The sequence below is a fragment of the Lytechinus variegatus genome, chromosome 3 (assembly GCF_018143015.1).
Source record: "Lytechinus variegatus isolate NC3 chromosome 3, Lvar_3.0, whole genome shotgun sequence".
Lineage (NCBI taxonomy): Eukaryota > Metazoa > Echinodermata > Echinoidea > Temnopleuroida > Toxopneustidae > Lytechinus > Lytechinus variegatus.
Genome location: NC_054742.1, coordinates 61,456,465 through 61,478,641, shown reverse-complemented (window position 1 = coordinate 61,478,641; position 22,177 = coordinate 61,456,465). Strand labels below are relative to the sequence as shown.

The 22,177-nt window shown below is 37.3% G+C and overlaps 1 protein-coding gene across 1 annotated transcript; it reads left to right on the top strand.

Annotated features, from left to right (window-relative positions):
- The first annotated feature begins 3,432 nt into the window (after positions 1-3,432).
- Positions 3,433-21,796, top strand: LOC121412107 (MAM and LDL-receptor class A domain-containing protein 1-like). Its single transcript, XM_041605015.1, has 16 exons — positions 3,433-3,558; positions 4,003-4,122; positions 5,373-5,607; positions 5,878-6,104; positions 6,788-6,917; positions 10,158-10,298; positions 10,673-10,953; positions 11,388-11,478; positions 12,784-12,942; positions 14,158-14,283; positions 14,859-15,098; positions 16,137-16,280; positions 17,157-17,416; positions 18,851-18,935; positions 19,811-19,960; positions 21,630-21,796. The coding sequence occupies exons 1-16, from the start codon at positions 3,433-3,435 to the stop codon at positions 21,794-21,796; spliced, it is 2,682 nt and encodes an 893-aa protein (XP_041460949.1).
- Positions 21,797-22,177: the final 381 nt, after the last annotated feature.

Here is a 22,177-nt window from a genome sequence, read left to right as displayed (position 1 = left end):
GTTTGGATGTGTTTCCATGGGAAGATTTTAGAGGATATACACAAAAAACATTTTCCGGATTTTATTTTCCACAAAAATGGCCTAAAAACAAAGAGTGAAAGCGGTAGGAGTTGTGTAATTCTAGTAAATAATAGTCACAATATTTTGCCAATTGTGTATAGTGCCTATCACATTCAACCAATAAAGCACTTAACATTTATAACTCCAGTTATTAGATTGTCACTTGCCTGCATATGATATATGAACAGTCTCTACTCTCTCTATATATATATACAATTTCCGCTTTGAGTACAAGGTAAAATTTATTATATAGAATATGTCATTGGATATGCTTATCTGATTGAATTATCATTGCATGCATCAGTATATGGTGGAACCAACGATTTCGCACATTCTCTGAAATGAATCACTTTATTGACATCAAAATTTTCCAGGTAATTTTTGAAGGCATTCGAGGGGCTGATTATCAAGGAGACATCGCCTTGGATGATATTACATTCACATCCGGGGATTGCTCAACACCCGGTGAGTACCGGACTGCTATGTTTCATGGTGCATTTTAAGAAACTTGCTATCAATTGCAAGTCATTTTTTTATCATAATATCTATCATAACTGTGGCATTTAATTGCGTATTTATACTTGATAGTTGGTCTGCTTTTTGCAACAAGAGTACAAATCAATTTTGATACAGTTACAATTGATTGATAGATCGATCAATTGTGAATTAGCAATTATCGCAATTTGGAACTGATTGCAAATATTTGAATGTATGTGTAGTTTCTTACATTCACATCTGGGGATTGCTCAACACCCAGTGAGTACCGGCCTGCCGGCCTGCTATGTTTTATGGTGCATTAATATCAAGAAACTTGCAATCAATTGCAAGTCAGTTTTTGGTCATAATATCTATCATAACTCTGGCAATTAATTGCATATTTATACTTGATAGTTGGCCTGCTTTTTGCAACACAAAGTATAAATCTATTTCAAGACAGTTACAATTGATTGCAAATATTTCCTTGCAACACCCCCCCCTTAGTCATAAATGTATAGTATACAAATATACCAGGCTTTGAGTAAGTATAGCGGGAATTATTCATCCGAGGTTGGACTGGCATTACTATTTTTCCCAAGGGGTGAAGCCCCGAGGGAAAAATAGTGATCTTTGCTAGTACAACCGAGGATGAATTATTCCCTCTATACTTTCGAAATAAAGGTCTGGTATATTTATCTTATATCCTACTTTGATAAGTTAGAGCAATTGATCTTGATAATTTTGTTCTTGTACTCTTAGTTCATCCTGTTTTTTAATCAGAACCAAACCAGCCACGGCGGCGCTGACTGACCTACTTTTCAGGAAGCGCTTAGCTACGGGCTCAGTGCGCGGAACCCGTATTAGTGCTTGCGCCATCATGATCTGTGATGTCAATGATGGAATAGTTGACTATTCCATCATTGACGTCACGGAATAGCACATTTTCTTCGGTGGGCGTTTCATTTTCAACATCGCGAAATAGTGAGAATATGTTTGGTCACATGATCCTATTAAAACCAATCAGCATACAGGATTTAATTTATGTAGGATATAATGTATTATAAACCTGTTACATATAACTGATGTCCCTTTCTTGGTTTTTTAAGTGTATTCAGTTCATTTGATTGTCATCATCTATTAAGTTTAATTGCAGTCTTTGTAGATTAAATGTCAATTGTATAAAAGGATCTGAATTGAAAATTCAATGTTTTCTGAAATTTCATTTGGGTCATATGACATGTTTTCCCATAATATAAGAACAGGGAAAATGTGTGATGTCTCAATTTAATAGCAGAAGAAATGATCCTGTGTGTCATTTTGTTTGTTCATGTCTTACATACAGATTTATAACATGGCCTCCAGTTGAGTGTAATGTGTGTGAAAAAACTTACATTCATGTCTTGCTAATTTGCTGACTTAACTATGCAGTAACTTTTTTTATTGTCATGGACACCATGCTATGAAATTTCTTTCTTTGAAAGAGTTTTGGTAGAATGCATACCTTCAAAGGAGACTCAATGATTACATTGATGACTGTGAAATTTTTAGTAGAAAATTTACACATGTATACTGTTTTTATATATTTGGAATGTATGCAGATAGAGAATATCAAAATAATAGTGCAATTAGTTAAATTATTCATATAGAATTTCTGAATTGCTTAAATTACAATTCAGAATATGAGCTCCTGCATTCTCTGTGATATTGTGACCTACTTTATATTGATGTGTCCTTGTTTTCACAATTATGTCATCGGCTAAGAACTAAAAGGGCGTTATTGCACATCAATGATGTTCCGTTGAGAACCAGATGGGCTCTATTACCATTGACTTTCAAAAAGCAGTTTAGTGCCCTTCTGGTTATCAACAGAATACTTTCTAGCTCTGATAATGCCCTTCTGGCTCTCAACCGATGATACCGATGTGTTGGCTCAGTTGGTAGAGCGTCCGTCTCACAACCGGGAGGTCGGGGCTTCAAAACCCGGCCGTCAGACCAAAAGACGTTAAAAGATGGGAGTTGCTGCTACCCTGTTTGGCGTTCAACGATTATAAGGGATAGAGCCTCGTCGATCTGGCGCTGCACACTGGCTGCCAGCCCATGATCAATTGGGCACAGCAAATTTTCAGAGTATTTCATTTCATGTCTATTTCGAACAATAAATTATGGATTTTTCATTTTTTCATATGTTTTACTTTGCTCACACATGCCACGATGCCTTTCTGTTCTGTTTCCTCTATTTCATATAGATTACTGTGATTTTGAGAATGGACAGTGTAGTTTCACGCAACCTGCAACCGACGCAGTGCCTTGGGTTCTCTCCACATCCTCTCAATCGTCCCCTCTCCTCCCTCCACGTGATGCTACCTATAAGAAACCATCAGGTGTGACATTAGATATAATCTGCCTCGGTCCTTTAGTCTTGAAGTGATATCTAATTTCGATGGGAAATGGTTGGGAGCAATAAATGTTTATCATATACGCCAGAATGCCTATTTAGAACAACATAGTTTGATTAACATTCAAGTTTTATTTTCCATTTCCATTATCAACATTTTAAGCAAATACAAATCAAACATACATTATAAATATAAACAAATACAAATGAAATATGATAACAATGATTGCAAATCAATTACAAGTTCCAAAACATTTGTAAAATAGTTTTAACAGAATCTGATATGGAAGTGAATCATAAATCAGGCTTGCTTAAAAGTATATTCATTTCATCTGTGCATTGTAAGTATTCAAGTTGTAATAATGGAGATGGTCCAGAAAATTATGATTTTGATAGTTGATGTAATATAGTTATGTAATATTTCCACAATTATAATTGTAGAAGTAAAACCACTGAATGTTGTTGTCTATCATTATCTAGGTCATTTCATGTTTATTGAAATGCATGATAACAAGGGCGATATTGATCTTGGATTGGAATCTGGTGTATTCCCACAAGGAGACTCCTCTGAACGTTGCCTAAATGTATGGTTCTACATGACCAACAGCAGACAGGTTAATCTAAAGGTAAAAATACTTATGTTGTCTTAGGTGTTAGGAATAGTACTTACTTAGAGGGGAAGTTCACCCTGAAGGTCTTTTGTAAAAATGCCAGACAGAAAAAAATTATTAAAAACATACTGGTGAAGGTTTGATGAAAATAGATTTTTGTGGCCTGAATAATATTGCTTTGCTTGGTGAAATTCTTTTGCCTTTTTTCCGGAATTCCATGAAATTAGTCTGTTTTCCCTAAATTGGGGGATCCATTGAAAGAAAATAGCCACATCTCTGGGTTTAATACATTTATGTGTTTTCATCTACAACACAGACACATTCATCTAGATTCATAAAACATATATTTTAGGTTTTTAAGACGATTATGCTGTATCACCTAAGCGTTGCTTGAATATATTGCTGCCAAGTCAATTTTGGTCTGTTTATTAGTCTCGGTTTATCTTATTATTTTTCCAGGTTATACAAGTGGGGATGTCTACGGGAAATGACGTCATACTAGCTGTATACAGTGGATTAGACTTCGCAACTGAGTGGCACGTTATTCAGAAACCTATTACAGTCACAGAAGACTTCACGGTAATGTCATTCATAGATTGCCACTTGGTCTACTCTCACTTTGACTACTCACTCTCTGTTTGGCCTCATCCCACATGGTCTTATCCTAGCCACCATCTACAACCAGTTTGTCTACTAAGCCATTTGGTCTAATTGCTTTATTTGCCATTTTGTCACATTTTCAATATAAGGCTATATACTGATTTCTTCTGATATCACCACCATGCACCTAGATGGACTTTTCATTGAACAAATTTTCATTTGACAGAGTGCTCAAAATTAAGTAGACAAACTGGTCATTATAGACTATCGGGGCATGAGACTAAGCAACAGTACCTGACAATTAAAACTAAAGATGGTTGGATTAAATTGCAACCTTACCAAATCAATGCATTTACCTTGTGGGTTTATCTATGATGGAGTAAGTCATATGAGAATTAGACAATCGGCTAGTAGACTATAAAGTAGATATAAACTGTGTGGTAAGAAGGGGACAGATATAGGTGTTTCATAAAGCTGTTCCTAAGTTAGATATAGGTGTTTCATAAAGCTGTTCTTAAGTAACGAGCGACTTTACAAATGATTGGTAATCCTTTCTTAGGAGCTAAATCAAAATTTGTTGTGCAAAAGTTCCTACAAATAAGGGCCACCATTCATTTGTGCTGTCTCTCGTAACTTACTAGCAATACAAAATTTTCAAATATGAAAAAAAATCAATCCTGACATTGATATTTCATGGGCTAACCTTTGTGTTACAAAGCACTTGATCTTCTGCGTGATCTTGTTGATGTACAGATGCTTAAGAAATTTCACTGCAATGATCTTTCTTTCACTTGTCTCGAGGGGGATGTTTCACAAAGATTTAAACTTGACCAGCAGATGCACTTAAATTCCCAGTTGTGAGCGTTACTGCATTGGTCACAATACTGCTTTGGTCAAATCAGACACAGAGGTTGTGCACTACTACCTTTCAATTAGTGAGATTGTGAATAAAGGCCTGGTCACACCGCCTGAGCGTCGTTGGAGCGGTCGTGGAGCGGTATAGAAAGAGGGTCGAATTTCGCTTTCAAAATTGGGAAAAAAATCGAAACAAAAATCGAAAACGAAAATGGTGAACGGTAGCGAGTGGTGATGATTTTTTTTCTCTCTGCTCCACGACCGCTCCAACAAGGCTCGGGCGGTGTGACCATGCCTTTAGATACATGTATCTTGTCTGTGCTGGCACTTAGCCTTGACTTGAAGTCATGTTTCACTCTCTCAAAACACCCCAGATCTTATTCAAAGCTACAGTTCTAGCTATACCACAAGATTGCTCAGTGAGTATCGATGATTTCAAGGTTATGGACGGGCCGTGTCCACCGGCTGGCAGCTGCGATTTCGAGACTGGTTTCTGCACGTGGAAGAATGAAGAGAACAGTGATGACTTCGATTGGCAGCTGATTCAGGGTGGGACACCCACTGACTATACTGGCCCACCATCTGATCACACCAAAATGAAAGATTATGGTAAGTGTCCAAGAGTCCATTTCATTTGTTCTGGTGGAACCGTATACCTTCCGCAGAGTTTGAAAAATCAGGCATCAGCAACCAACTTCAATGGTAACCTGAAGATGTACCTGTATAGGAGTGCTTTGTGTCAGAAATCAATTTTTTCATTCATTGCCATTGTTCTGTCAAAATGAAAATAATCTTACAAATGTTTGAAAACCTCTAATGCCATCACTGCAAGCAGTCATGTTCTGACAGTGTTTTTTTTTTTTCATTCTACACGTTTAGGCACGTATGCCTATATAGGAGCATCCTCGCGTACAGAGGGAGACTTTGCCATTTTGAAATCACCTGACTATGAATCCGGACCAACGCAATGCCTTGAGTTGTACTATTGCATGTATGGCTCTGACATGGGTAAATTTGAAGTCCAGTTGCTTCAAGACAAGAGCATCGTTGGTTCAACCTTGAGGTCATATATTGGGAATCAAGGAGAAGGCTGGAGACAGTTACTTGTAAGCCCTTTTATAAAAATGTTTTTTGTTGTATGTTCTCCCGAATTCTGCTGTTCTCTCACTAGTCAAATTTCCTGACTTATTTGATTATGCTGACTATTTCCAAATTTCAAGACCCCTGCGAATGTGAAAATATTTGTTATTTCCTACAAATTTGTGGTTATTCAACTTATTGTAACAGATGTGCTAAATTAAGAACATGTAACACTGAATTATTATTCAACCAACATGATTTTTGAACATTGTAATGGTTATAATGATGATGATGGTGATGATAATGATGATGACGACGATGATGGTGGTGATGATTATGATGTGATGATGATGATAATATTCATTTTTTAATGTGACAGGAGCAAATAATTTTTTGACCTGACTTAAATGAATGTCTAGATTTTGCATAACGTATACTTTAAGAAAGTGCATGCTTTCCAAAGATCAGGATCACTAGTAGTGAAAGCCAACTAAGCTACTCCACAAAAATGAAGTTTAGAGTGACTTTAAGAATGACTGGAGATCCTTTCTTTAGGTAAATTGTATTCACCTAATGTGATTTGGGGATCATGTAGCGTGCAAGAAAGGTTCACCAGTCGTTTATAGTCGCTCTTAACTTACGAATGGCTTTATGAAACGGCCCCCTGATATTCTTATTGTTCTCTATTGGTGTTTTGGTTATTCCATAGGTTACCCTTGATGTCGTAGATGGCTCCCTCTATTCAGTTCTCCTCAATGCAACTGTTGGCAACGATATAAACAGTGATATAGCTGTTGACGATATTAACTTCTACCCTGGCAATTGTTCTGGACGCTCAGGTAAATAATCATACTGTATTTTCTTCAGGAATGTTCTTTTGATCAATCTTTGCCCAACTTTCTCTCCTTTCCCATCACCCCTCTCCACTTACGCCTTTTCAATTTCCATGCTCCCCCCCCAGTTAGTCTGCAAGCACAGACCCTTGGTTTTTGTCTCACCTGCATAGCAGAGTGAGACTATAGGCGCCGCTTTTCCGACGGCGGCGGCGTCAACATCAAATCTTAACCTAAGGTTAAGTTTTTGAAATGACATCATAACTTAGAAAGTATATGGACCTAGTTCATGAAACTTGGCCATAAGGTTAATCAAGTATTACTGAACATCCTATCAGAGTTTCATGTCACATGACCAAGGTCAAAGGTCAATGAACTTAGACCATGTTGGGGAATCAACATCAAAATCTTAACCTGAGGTTAAGTTTTTGAAATGTCATCATAACTTAGAAAATATATGGACCTAGTTCATTAAACTTGGACATAAGGTTAATCAAGTATCGACAAACATCCTGCATGAGTTTCACGTCACATGACCAAGGTCAAAGGTCATTTAGGGTCAATGAACTTTGGCCGATTTTGGGGTATCTGTTGAATTACAATAAAAAGTTTAAAAGTTTTTTGATCTGATTCATGAAACTTGGACATAATAGTAATCAAGTATCACTGAACCATTACGAAAATTTCCCGTTTGATTCTCGACCTCACTTCGGACTGCAAACTGCGGTCGCATACCCCGTTTTGCGTTTGCAAATCTCAAACAACTTTTCCAACCCCGATAAACCCATCTTGGCCAGGTAATCCCCTTGTCTCGATTTCACCACCACGGGCCAGCTAAACGAGCGTTGAGCCAAGGACGAAATGATAAACAACAGCTGTGCTATTACGTAAGACTTGTCTGCCTGTAGAAGGATCTTCGGAATGAAATTATTGTATTCGATATTAATCACGTTTTCAAAGGCATATTACATTCAGACATCCAATACTAGTCCATTTTCAATTTCGAACGAAGAAAATCGACCTCGAAATAAGGAAAGTATGCGGAATAAAAATTACGGTATGCTTAGCATGCAAGGACCGCGATGCATCCCATCTAGTTTCTGTCCGTACAGCAAGAAAATATGGGATGCATGCCGTTCACTCGCGCAACGATACAGTCTTAACGAAAGAAAGGAAGGAAGGAAGGAAGAGAGAGAGAAAGAAAGAAAGAAAGAAAGAAAGAAAGAAAGAAAAAGAAAGAAAGAAAGGAAGAAAAAAGTTTCTATCAACGCGTGTATACATGGAACTCCATGCACTCAACAGAATGCAATCCATCGTGTGTGGCCCCCTGCTGTGACCGTTGATGCTGGGGTGTATTATCTTCGGACCGAGGTCAAGAAACAGGTGTTTCTATACTTAAATTTCATGCTTGAGGGCAATAGGGTTTTGAGAAGAGATTTGATGATAAGGGAAACTTGGGGTATACTGCTCTTAAACACAAAATTTTCATCATGCATCCTGTGCAAGTTTCAGGTGACATGATCAAGGTCAAAGGTCATTTAGGGTCAATGAACTTTGGCCGAATTGGGGGTATTTGTTGAATTACCATCATAACTTTAAAAGTACATGTATGTTGGTCTAGTTCATAAAACTTGGACAGAAGAGTAATCAAGTATCACTGAACATCCTGTGCGCATTTTAGGTCACATGACCAAGGTCAAAGGTCAATGAACTTTGGCAATAATGGGGGTATCTGTTGAATTACCATCATAACTTTGCAAGTTTATTGATCTGACTTTTGAAACTTGGACATAAGAGTAATCAAGTATCACTTAATATCCTGTGCAAGTTTCAGGTCACATGATCAAGATCAAAGGTCATGTAAGGTCAGTGAACTTTGGCCACATTGGGGGTATTTGTTGAATTACCATCCTATCTCTGTAAAGTATATTGGTCCAGTTCATAAAACGTGGAAATAAGAGTAACCAAGTATCACTGAACATCTTGTGCGAGTTATAGTAGTTTTCAAAGTCAGCACTGCTGCTATGTTGAATCGCATGATGCAGGTGAGACGGCCAGAGGCATTCCACTTGTTGCAATTTGATTTGTGTATAATGCAGTGTCTGAAGTAGCAATACTAGTACTGTGATGGCCAGACACAGACAGAGGCCCGTATTCTGAAGTCGAGTTTAACTTAAATTCAGGATTAAACTTCAGGTTTAAGTATGGATAGCCAATAGTTACATAAATATCTTATCTATAGAGAGATCATATTTCAGCTCATTTAGCTCTCAAAACATTCATAATTGTCTAGGAAGTATAAATAGATAATTGTCTTCACCATCAATGAATCATCAGGAAAGAGCGCAGTAAACAAAAGAAACACACAACTTAATAACAATTTTGACACTTTTGGCTTACCATAATTTTAGCACAGAGTTAGTCCATGGTCTAAGTTAAACCTGACTTCAGAATATGGGGCAAAGCCTTGGGCATCTGTTCTTCACTCTAGACATGTTAGAGGATTATGTATTATGCACACTGCATCATTGGTGTAAATGTTTGTTCTTTTATGTGCACAGGGACCGTGTTCATTATTAGCTGCCATAGCACCTGAAGCTTCATAGCCCAGAGCAACAAATAGACAAGCTTCTTATTTATGAACATGGTCCCTGTGCACATAAAAGAACAAATGTTTACACCAATGATGAAGTGTGCATAATACATAATCCTCTAACATGTTATAATTTTAATTTATTTTGGTGTCAAATACAAGTCTGTGCGTGCAGACTACCCCTGGTTTGGTTTTGCATTGATAGTTAATTAATCACTGATGTGCAATTCATATTCATTCATATCTATTTTCCTATTTCCCCCTTTTGTTCTAAGAGATTTTTGTAAGAATTTTCTTAATTACTTGTGTTTTAATCCTTGGACCCCGTGGAAGAACAGTACTGTCTATGGGCAGAGCTGAACTGGGTGTCCTTCTGATTTCACTATTTCTCATGTTTATTTGATATTGTTGTTTATTTGTATATATCTAACTTACATTTTTTTATGTATATCTTGCTTTTATATGTTCATTTGTACACTTATGTCTTTATTGTCAATTTCGGTAAATAAATAATACAAAAATACAAAATACGTATTGTGATATTTAATGCTCAACAAAGGAGTATGTAATTGATTTCATTTTAATCCAAATTAAGTCTTTCATTTTCATCTCCTGCCTTTCCAAAAGTTTGATTTTATCTTTCTATCCAACAGATATTTGCGATTTCTCTCACAACTTTTGTGATTGGGCGCAAGGAACCGATGATGAAACTGACTGGCTGCTTGGCTCTGGGAGTGACAGTCGCTATGGTAACAACGAGGGACTTCCAGACCATTCTACTGATCATGTAGGAGGTAAAGATATGTTAGATTATTACCTTGTTTCTGTTTGTTTTCCTTTATTTACTTCATAAAGTTATAAAGACTTTCAAGGTGAAAAAAACTTTTTTTAAAATCCTGATGGTAAAGTGCAAGGAATGAAATAGAATGGGAGATCTCTGTTTTTTCTCAGAAGTTAATGTTTTCAATAATTATGTTTGTACTTAAGCTGAGCACCATGCAGTTTCCCCCGTTTTGAGTATCCTCAGCCCATTCTAAGTTTGGTTTATTGGCTTCATTTCCTGTTCAATAGTTTTCCTCCATGGTCCTTTTGGTCTTCCCCTCTGTTAAATAATGACTTCTTCATTATTGGGATATACCCTTTATATATTGAATGGTGTCCTTTTCAGGTGGCTATGCATACATTGACATGCGCGATGCCGAAAACCAGCCCGGTGACCGTGCCCGTCTGGTCAGCATGGAACGCACCCCACCGATCGACGGCCAGGCCGAATGCCTCGGCTTCTGGTACCATCTGGATGAGAATGACGTCGGCTCGCTGAATGTCACCGTGAAGTGGGTGGATAATGGTACTCTGATGCTGAGTGATTCCTTGTGGTCGATCAGTGGTAACCGTGGTGATGAGTGGTGGTTTGGTGCGGCTACGGTGATATCTAAGTTCCCTTATCAGGTAAGACTTGCCTCTGATGACAATTGTCCGCTTTTTATATAGCATTTAATATAAAAGAATGATGAGTGTAGGCACTTTACAGATGTACAATTACACCAGTCAGTGAATTTGATCATAACATTTTAATTTACTTTTGTGAGATGAATGTAAAGTTCTTGATGCTTATGTACATATAATACATTACAAATAAGAGTGTATATGTTCCATTTATGTGTCCGGAGACTCTGTACTGATGATGAAATACAGAAATATGAAGAATATATAAACCCATAGTGATCGCAAATTATCCTCTGAATCATATCATCCCATTTGGGTATTTTTTTAGTGAATAATGCCACCCGTGTATATTAAACTTCATCTTATTCCTATAATAGTTCATAATCGAAGCAAAAATAAAACATGAATAAATATGCTATGAACTGTATATTCACTAGGCTATCATTGAGGGTACGATCGGAACTGCATCCAAAGGAGGCATAACAATTGATGATGTCGGGTTTAGTTCTGGACCATGTGACCCGCCAGGTGAGTGATGATTGATTCACATAGGAAGTACATGAGTGCAACGGGCAATTTTGCCCTCATGATCACCCTTAAGAGGGGTGTGGGCATCACGGTCTATTGGTTAAGACTATTGCATTTCAATCTGAGGGACGTCGGTACTATTCCCAGCCATGGTAGGTTTTCCTTCTGCAAGAATTTTACACACATTGTGCTGCACTCATCCCAGGTGATGTAAAAAGGGTTTTGGCATTAAGTAATTCATCAAAAAGCTGTGAGCACTAGAATCGGTAGACTAACTTAGCCGGGGTAACGTAGGAGCGACCTGAGCACCTAACATGGTGGATATGTGTGCTATATAAATCCTATATTAATATTTTATTAATTCATGCATGGATTTGCAAATTCAACATGCAATGACATTTAATTGCTTTATTTAAGAGAAAATTACACCACTAGCTGAAGTTGAATGCGTGTGTGTGTATGTACAAAAGACCTTATGCACTTTGCATTTATTATCAATGAAACGTGACTTGAGTCGAAGTTAGAAAAGTTGGTAGTTGAAAAGAGCAGGCAAAGAGTCAATATGCCTTTCCTCTTCAGGTTTGGCAACTATTGTCAAGTTTCTATCCATTTTTCCACTTTGAGAAATAAAATGTAGATAAACATTTTCACATTTGACAAAATTCCATGTGTACAGCATTCAAGACAAGAAGAAACCTCAAAAATATTTTGTATTAATTAAAAATGGATGTAGTACCTCTTGGGGTTGCACCAAGAATCCCACTAAGAGAGTGCCAATTCACAGCATTCATATGCCCCACAAATCACCTGTTCTTTTGCCTATGACGATTTGTGAGATTTAGTGATGAAAAGATACTCAGGGGCAATCCAGCTGAGAAACCCAGCTCTTATTACCTGCTAAGCTGTCTCCAGTGTTATGTAAACAAAATTGTGTTAGCCTTGTTATGTATGCACCACTGTACATATGCCTGTATTCTGAGCTCTGGGCTTCATTCAATCTCTGGTCTAAAGCTTTGGTTCAACTATGGTCTGCCAATAGTTGCATGAGTTATGAGCATATTTTGTGCATATAAATCATGCATGATTATGAGGGAGTGATATCAAAATAGTTGTCTTCATGATGAAACTGGATAATGGACATTTAAAAAGAAAGAAACATGTGAAAAAAAATGTTGATATTTATGGGGGTTTTACATAATTTCAGCCGCGTACGTCCATGGCCAAAGCCAATCATACGGGCCATATGTCTTTTAAAACAGTCAGTCTCGTCATCTTTGAACGCTAACACATCATTGTATCCAACAGGGCATTGCAGCTTTGAACGAAATATGTGTTCCTGGCAAAGTAGTGGAAATACCGGCATTGATGGAAATGACGGTGATGATTGGCTGCGGGCGTCGGCTGGTAGAACTATGAGAGGGTTCACTGGACCGGCTAATGACCACACCCAGGGTACAGTAGCAGGTGAGTGATTAATCCCTTCTCTTCGGAATTGTGGGCGTGTCATGATCTGGGATTGGTTCATGACTCTTATCTTTCAAACAGAAGGTCGTGGATTTGAATCCTAGCCATAGCATGATTTCCTTCAGCAAGTACTTTATCCACACTGTGCTGCAGTCAACCCAGGTGAAACGAATGGGTACCTGGTAGGATTAATTCCTTGCATGCACTGAGCGTTGGTAATGATAGATTGAGCTAAAGCCAGGGTAACAGTAGCAAGCGCTTTGTATCCTCAGGCAAAAAGCACTATATAAATCCAGTTATTATCATTATTATGTAATTTCCCATAGCTTTGTAAATTAATAAACTGGGAGCGTTTCATGAAAGTCGTCAGCACTAAAAAGTTGACTTTCTTTGGCAGCTACACGTACCATAGTAACAGTCAGAGGCCAGTGCCTCTCAGCCAATAAAAACCAAGGATTTCACTGAAGTCATCGGTACTGACAATTATGTCAGTGCTGACAACTTTCATGAAATGCCCCCTGGTTCTGGTAGTCATTGTGTTAGTATGTGTAATGTTAATAGAAAATGAATTATTTATATACTTGTACCTTAGATTAAGATTCTATAGTTTAACACTTGTGATGAAAATGATAATTGAGAAAATATATAAAAACCAAGTTTTAAAACAGATAGAGGAAGATCACTATCAGATGGATTATGTGCACTGTTTTGAAAGATTAGTTGTTCATTAAATGTAAAGGTACATGGTTTAAGTTTTCAAAACAAAATGAAAATATTCAGCTTCTGGTTTTGTGGCTATTTCTTAGGGCTAAAATTACCTTATTGAATTGAATTTTTGATAACAGGATGGCAGAGCAGGACTACCATCTGTCACTCATTGAGTGTGAGACTCACTCATTTGGTTGTTTCTTTTCCTACATTTTTTTTATTTGCATTTTTTTCTATTGATCTCACTCATTTTGACCCTTAAGTTATATCAATTGCTTATAGGAGTCTTACTATCAACTAATAATATCCAGTATTATGAGACCATCAAAATGTTAAGATTTTATGAGATTACACAGAGTCTAGTCCAAATTTCAAAATTATATTGATATTTTTTTGCCTCTTGGGACAGTCTTGAAAGCAGTGAGAAATCCTAAATGACTTTTACATGAGATGAAAGCACCATGCATGCATGGTAAATTTTAATATCACACCTTTCTTCCTTAACAGGATTTTATGCTCAAGCGGATGCCACCTTCACGCAAGATAAGACCCCTACCCTGTTTAGCGAAGTCTTTGATCCGTCATCAGAGGACGGAGACTGCTTTGCATTTTGGTACCATATGAATGGAACAGGTGAGGCCAGGCATTGATCCAGGGGATGGTGGCCAAGCAGGCATTCCCTCCTAGAACCCCCTCTTTCTTGTCAGAATTTTAAATTGGAAAATAATCTCCTTTGGAAGTAATAGAGTTTATGTTTGCATGTCAAGTTTTTTTTTTATAAAGATGCTCCCTGGGAGTGTTGATAAGCTTCCTTTTGGGGGTCTTGTCAACTCTTTCAATATTCTTCAAACAGCATAAAAAAGGACCATCACGATGGAGTTTGATATGTTAGCCTTAAAAAAGATATTTCCTGTAAAAATTGAACAACTAATATCACAACTCTGAAATCCTTTGTGCGAGCATCGTTGTGTGCTGGTTCCAACTTTTACCTTTCAAAAAGATTGTCCTTGGTATATAGGTCCCTGCCGTGGCATGTTTTCCTTCAGCAAGAAATTTATCTATGCTTAGCTGCACACAACCTAGGTGAGGTAATTGGGGACATGGTAAGGTAAAATCCATGAATGCACTAGGTGTTGCTGATAAAGATGCAGCTATTGAGCTATTAAGCTGGGGTTGCACTCAAGTTATTATTCTGTTTGTTTTACCAGGGGAAGCAACTCTTAGAGTGTACTATCAACAGTTCAATCCTCCTGCTACCTACGATCGACAGGAAATGTTCTCCGCCAGTGGTAACCAAGGAGATGTTTGGCTGGAACATCAGTTTGACCTCACCTCAGATTTGGAGTTCCAGATTATCTTCTACGTGGAGTATGGTTCGTCTGATGACGAAGGCTATAATATTGATGTGGCCATCGATGATACCAGTCTTACTACTACAAAGTGCTCAGGTGAGGGATAAACTAGAAAGCTTCCTTCGAGGTGCCTTTCAGTCAATCCTCTGTCAATCTCTTCCCCTCTGATGATCTTACTTATTACTTTCAGTTATGTTTGCTGTCATTTTTGTATTATAACTTTGTTATTGTAATCAGATTAATACTTGCCAGGCTGGATATGCAGTAAGCTTCTCGAGTTGAAATTTCATATTTTATATTCTGTATTTTGGCTATAAAAGTAAAATGCATGACTGTCTTTGGGATGTAGGCACTGCACAATAAGTACATGTATAAGACACACCCTCTTAGAGCTGATATATAAGCCAACATTTTTGTGTACAAGAATATTGGTGATTTTGGACCTGCTTGGGAAATTTGCAAGAGCATGTTTTCACAATATTTATGTTTTGTATTACATGTGCTTTGAAAAGTCTTATTGAATTGGAATTTTTTTATTAGGAGTGAGTCAGGAAATGCGTGAAATTTAAACCACACCAAAAATAACCACTCATAGACAGTAGTTTGGAATTCATTGGGAAGAAATACTGGGAGGCCTATGTAGTTTTTTGTAGAGGCATATTGATATTGTTGAGCACTGGGAAATTTACCATGTATATGCTGTGATCAAATTTGAATTTCTCTTTTTGCAAGTCATATCTACTTTAAGATTTTAAATTGGTTATCTTCATCTTCATCAAGCCTTCGTTGATTTTTTTCTCATTTTGCTGCATTCATTAAAACCGAATTAACATTAGGGTAAACTTGCCCTCTAATATGGGGATTGTACATGGAAGTGATTGATGCAGGGGCAATTGTCACGGAGTCTCTCTAACAGAGATGCCAAGTTAAAAAACCAGCTATGCGTGAGATTTTCTGTGAATCTGAGTGAGATCACAGACATTATGTACAATGTATATGGGGATAGGCTGTGATAGTTGCGTGAGACAGAGATTTGAGGGGATGAACAAGAGTCCAAAATGCTTGAGTCTCACGCATAATGCGTGAGACTTGGTAGCTCTGCTCTAATGAGAGTGTTCTTCCTTTCCCATCCAGAATACAACCAGTGGCATTGCACATTTGAGGATGGTTTATGTGGTTACACTCAGGCAAAGGATGATGACAGGGACTGGACTAGGAGACCTGGTAGCACACCATCCTTTCGGACAGGTCCTGACTTTGACCACACTATTGGGAATGGTATGTATGTAGTCTCCATGCCTCATGGAAACCAAGTCATTCATCCTGTTTTTCTTGATTTGCTTATTGGTTAAATTGATTTTGTTATCATGTTAGTGTAAGTGTTCTTATTACTATTTTAAATGTATGTAGAATTTTAAATGTATTGTATCATCATATCTATTATCATTGTTATCATCATTTTTGTCTTGCCCGCATAACAGAGCGAGGCCATAGTCGCTGCTTTTCCAATGGCAGCGGCATCGTCAACATCAAATCTTAACCTAATGTTAAGATTTTGAAATGACATCATAACTTAGAAAGTATATGGACCTAGTTAATGAAACATTGGACATACGGGTAATCAAGTATTGCTATAAACTTCCTATTTAGATTTCAGTTCACATAACCAAGGTCAAACATCATTTAGGGTCAGTGAACTTCGGATCATTTTGGAGGTTTTTAGTGAATTACCATCATAACTTTGAAAATTTATGGATATAGTTAATGAAATGTGGACATAGGGGTAGTCCAGTATCATTGCTCATCTTGCACAAGTCATTGGTCACTTGATCAAGGTCAAATGTCATTTAGGGTCAATGAATGTAGTGTGATATTATTATATGAATGGTGTTTTTGTGAATAATTATTTTATAGCTATTTTCAAAGTCAGCACTGCTGCTATATTGAATCGCGTAATGTAATAGGAAGCGAGTAAAGTTACATTCCATAAGGAGAGCATTGGATGCATAGAGCAAGGGAAATCGCTTTTTTTCCGCCTTATTATGGTGCTTTTAATATGGCCCAAGTTCCGTGCTCTATGGTGTTATCGTGTCAGCAGAGAGAGAGAGAGGTGTTTGAGTGTTCTAATTGTCTATCTTTTCTCCTTTTGTACAGTCAACGGTTACTATATCTACCTTGAGGCATCGCCAGGCAGGGCTGGTGAAAAGACCCGTCTTCTGAGCCCTTTTGCACCTGCAGGCAAATACTGTGTTGGATTTTGGTTTCACATGTATGGCCAAAGCATCAATACGCTGAATGTATATATCCAGAGGAACAACACGGCCCTGGATCTACCTGTTTGGACTAGGACTGGTTCCAGTGGTAACCAGTGGAAAGAAGGATACATCGATGTTGTTGATATTAAAGATTTTAGGGTAATTTGAAATTTGTTAACTCCCTCCTATTTAACCCTAAAAATACAGGGATATTTTGATGCCTAAAGAAATGTGGGTAATGGGGGACTAATGCCTCCCCCCCAGATTTTCCCATTTATGACCCAAATTGAATTTTGACATCTTCCTTCATTTCTACATGAAATTGATTATTAAAATGTACAATATATATTTCATTCTTCCATTGGATTCATGTACTTCTTCAAGAAATGTTTGCACATTCATAATTCTCTGGGTAGTAGTTGTATCAAGATTTAGGTGATGGCATTGGCAGTAGTGAAAGTGTTTTAATTAGACTGCTTAACCTGAGTGTAACACCAAATATGGATTTATAAAACATTAACAGTCACATTGGCCTGTATTCTGAACTCGGGTTTAACTTAGACTGCGGTCCAACTCTGAGCTGAGATTATGGGAAGCCAAACATGTCAATATTTTTTCACATGGTATGTTCAATATTTACTGAGCGTTTTCCTAATTCTTCACTGGTTAAGATAATTGTCTTATTTATCTTCCCCATGACAGTTAAGAATGATTTGAGAGTCAAATTGTCGTCGTTCATCTGTCATATCAGTCAATTTTTTTGCAGAATTTCGCAGAAAAACGAAAATCTGTACAAGTCAAATTCTATATTTAATTAAATTTCTTGGCAGCAATTCATTTTAGTTCATGAGATATTTGGGAATTTTCAAGGCGATGTCATACAAGTTGTTGATAAAATGTGCAAATCCTGTTAAAAACATATGTCAAAATGTTCCAAAACTATAGCAAAGCAAACAGTAGCTGTGCGCCTTTAATATAGGCAAATGCGTAGTTAACCAAACTGTTGTATCTGTACTGCATTGACTTTGCTCGTCAAAGAGCAATAAAACTTTTTGCTTGATCGCGCATATTAAAATCGCGGTCAGGTTTGTTGTATCCCCTATGGCGTTTTTGTACAGGGAAAATCTAAACCGCACAAACCAATATTACAGGCATGTAGTTCTTTGCGATATCTTTTCTGATTCTTGGTTTTATTTGAAAATAAAGATGTCAAGCAAATTGTCTTGGTCTTTCCGACCATGTATTATAGTTAACTTTGAAGTCGATTTTCTCTGAAATGGGTTTGCACTGTCGCATGTGTGATAGGATGGTTCAGATGACTGCCCATGAAGGAGCTGATCATATGGACCTCTACTGTTAGAGATTTATGTCACAATTGGCTATCCATAGTTATCCCATAACTTTAGACCAGAGGGAGAATTAAACCTGACTTCAGAATACTGGCCATTAGGTTTAAACCTAGTGAGATTAGTCCCTGGACTAGGATCATTTCAGATGTGGATGGTAAACAAAGCTGCTAGCTAACACCAACCTGAAATATAACTCCAAAATTGAGATAACTTATTCAGTCTTTCAATTATATGGTGTCATTAGGTGGTATATGAAGCTATCAAAGGAAGGAGCTTTACGGGAGACATTGCTATCGACGACCTTGACTTGATCGAAGGTCAATGTAAAGGTACCTAAAGATTTTTATTTTGGTAAATTTCAATGCTTGGTCTTTGAACCACACAAATTATGTTGTGAATGAAATTTAGTAATGCTCTTCAGAAATTAAAGATGCAATGTAGTGTGTATAATCATCATTGTGAATTATAAAGCAAAATACAATGACTTACTCAGAGCTGAAATGAATTTAAAGAGAGATGGAATCAATTTAATGAAAAGTGATTGGTCTGCAATTTCTTAAAATTGATGTTAGCTGTTAGTAGATCATCACATTTAGTGGTCAAGGTGTAGTAGAAGTTGTTGCGACCTCATGTTTTAAAAAAAAAAGAAGACCAGCTTTTTCAAGATCGCTCTTCCCAACATATACATGTATGTCGATTTTTGATTGAATCATGATCAATGAAAAACTTACACCGCAAAAGTTAATTTATTAACTCCGAGACTAATAACTAGTGGCGGACCGTGAGCCGGAGGAGACAAAGCATTGAAGGGGCATTGTATTGTTAGTGAACAAAGTTGTGCCCCTCCAATGCTTTGTATCCTACGGGTCACGGTCCGCCACTGCTAACAGCAAATTAAGTTGTAAGCTAGAAACAAATGGATATACATGTATTTCAAGATTAAGCCAGTCAATGCTAAATATTGAAATGAGCATAATTATGAAATCATCTTTCATAGATTACATTACAGTATTATAATTATTTCTCTTCTTTTTCTTTCATCCACTATACATGCTCGTGTGGTATGAAATAAGATGTTTCAAGTTTTGTTTCGTGGTATAAAACCTTATAAATGTGAATGATTGGACAGAAAGTTCAAGAACTGAAATAGAAAGAGGATGTACAAAATAAATATAACTATGATTATAATTGCATTTTCACCAAGGTACTCATACATGTGACTTCCAAAGTGATGATCTGTGTGGCTATCAGCAGGAGACTGGGAAAGATGATTTTGATTGGATTCCTGGATCCGGAAGTACGTTGACCCCAGGGACTGGCCCAGCGGTCGATCATACGTACAGTACCAGCTATGGTAAGCTCAAATACCAAACACATAATGAAAATGATGATGAAAATAGTCATAGGAAGGTTTTCCATGCTGAATTTTACAGATCAGCATTTGATTTGATGATGAAGCATTTAAATTCCATCAATTTATGTTTCATCTATGTTCCTGTGTGTCAATATACCAATTCTTTGTGTTTCTTCTTTTTTATTTTGATTCAGTTTGGCATTTTGACAACCATTATTTAATTTTGCAAAATTGAGTCGATGGAGAAATTCATCGATAAGGTTATTTTTCATTTTCACCTGTTGAAATTGAATTTTGCACATACTCGGGTAGAACAAAGTGAGTGATCTCCATCTTTTTTTTTGTAATTTAAATTTTCATTTTGTTTTCTTTCTTTTTCTTTCTGTCATTATATGCATGACTTCCATTTATCTGTTTTTAGCCTCATATGTCCTCCAATTTATATTTCAGCAATATTTTAGCCTTTCTCATAAAAATATTTCATTGTTTTTTGTTGTTGAATATTTTGCTAAAGGGTTAATTATTTCTCATCTTTTTTAAACCTTTTTATTCTGTTTTTACGTTGTATGTACTCTTTCCTTAGTCTTTCATGGTAAAGAAAACAATTTCATTATCCTTCTCAGACAGTTAACCCTCTCTAGGCCGGGGGGCGGGCTTTGGATGCCCCCTCAACATTTTGTGCAATATTTTTGCTGCACCAAATTTTGTTACTGTGTCGCTCACTGACTTTTTACTTTTTTAGCCTTGCACATTTTTTTAGATCAAATTTGTGAAGTCCGGGTACTCAGTTCCGAAATTATGAAACATTTTGTAAGTGCTTGTCAGACCCAAAATTGCTTAAAAACAGGATTTTGTGTACAAAGTCAATGCTGATTGTGTTTTCAACCAGAAATCATTAATGTTTAATTATTTTTACTTTTGCTCATGGTCTAAATGGATTAATGCTATGCATTTTATGGTCTCAAAAGAGTCACGACAAAGTTCACAAAAAACCGTGAAAAACAAAAGTAAAAAAATAAAGAAATACATAAGAAATTGCAAAAACCATATAATACATAAGACATTGATCCGATGCACAGTCGACCGCCGGGATCTTTAGGGGGGCCTGCAAGCCCCCTCCCCCTCTCCCCCCAGCCAAATGATCTCCCAAAATACCCCTTGCCTAGATAGGGTTTAGAATGATTTGTGTGTCAGATGAGCTGATTAATTGAACACATAGGCCCGTATTCTGAAGTCGGGTTTAACTTAAACTCAGGTTTAAAGTTGTGGTTTAAGTATGGACAGCCAATTGTTACATAAATCACCAACAGTAGAGATATCATATTTCAGCTCATTTGGCTCTTAAATCATTCATAATTATCTAGGAAGGATAAATAGATGATTGTCTTCACCATCGATGAATCAGGAAAGAGCAGAGTAAACATAAGAAACGGACAACTTAATGAAAATTTGGATACTTTTGGCTTCCCATACTTAAACCACAAGTTTAAACCTGAGTTTAAGTTAAACCTGTCTTCAGAATATGGGCCATTCTGATAGAAATTAATGTCAATTTTGGCTATATCCATCATTAAACCACAACTCTAGAGAGTTAAGATGAAACCAGCCTTCAGAATATGGGCCAAGGGGTTAACTTTGTATTGGTATTTTCTTGATTTGATCATTCCAGGTAGGTACATGTACATAGATTCATCTGAGCAGGCCCCTGGTGACAAGGCTCAGTTCTACACTAAGACCTCCGAACCAGACCCGTCGGGCTTCGCTTGCTGGACGTTCTTTTACTACATGAAAGGTGCTGGAGTTGATGAGTTGAGGATACTGGTATGTTTGAAATGATGAAAATGATTTTCTTCTCACATTGTTCTCTCATCGTGTACAACAATAAAATAAAGTGCCTTGACGGAGGTCACTTTATCCCATTAAGGTATACCATTGAGTAGAAGAGTAGTAATTGGTTGTCTCAATGAACAAAGACAAGGGGCCGTTGCGCCCAGCTGCACGCTATTGTCTTGCTCCACTCTGGTATGAGCAGCACTGTGATTGACAGATGCTGCCAGCCAATCAGTGCTCATGCTGGTGCTTGGCGCCCGCTGGTGCAGGCACTGCACGCTGTGATTGGTCGATGCCATGGTACACCATGTTCATGAGGTCACAATCAGTCTGCTTTTACTTGTAAAGTGGTTGATGACACTGGTTGAAGGTTCTAAGGTTGTGAAG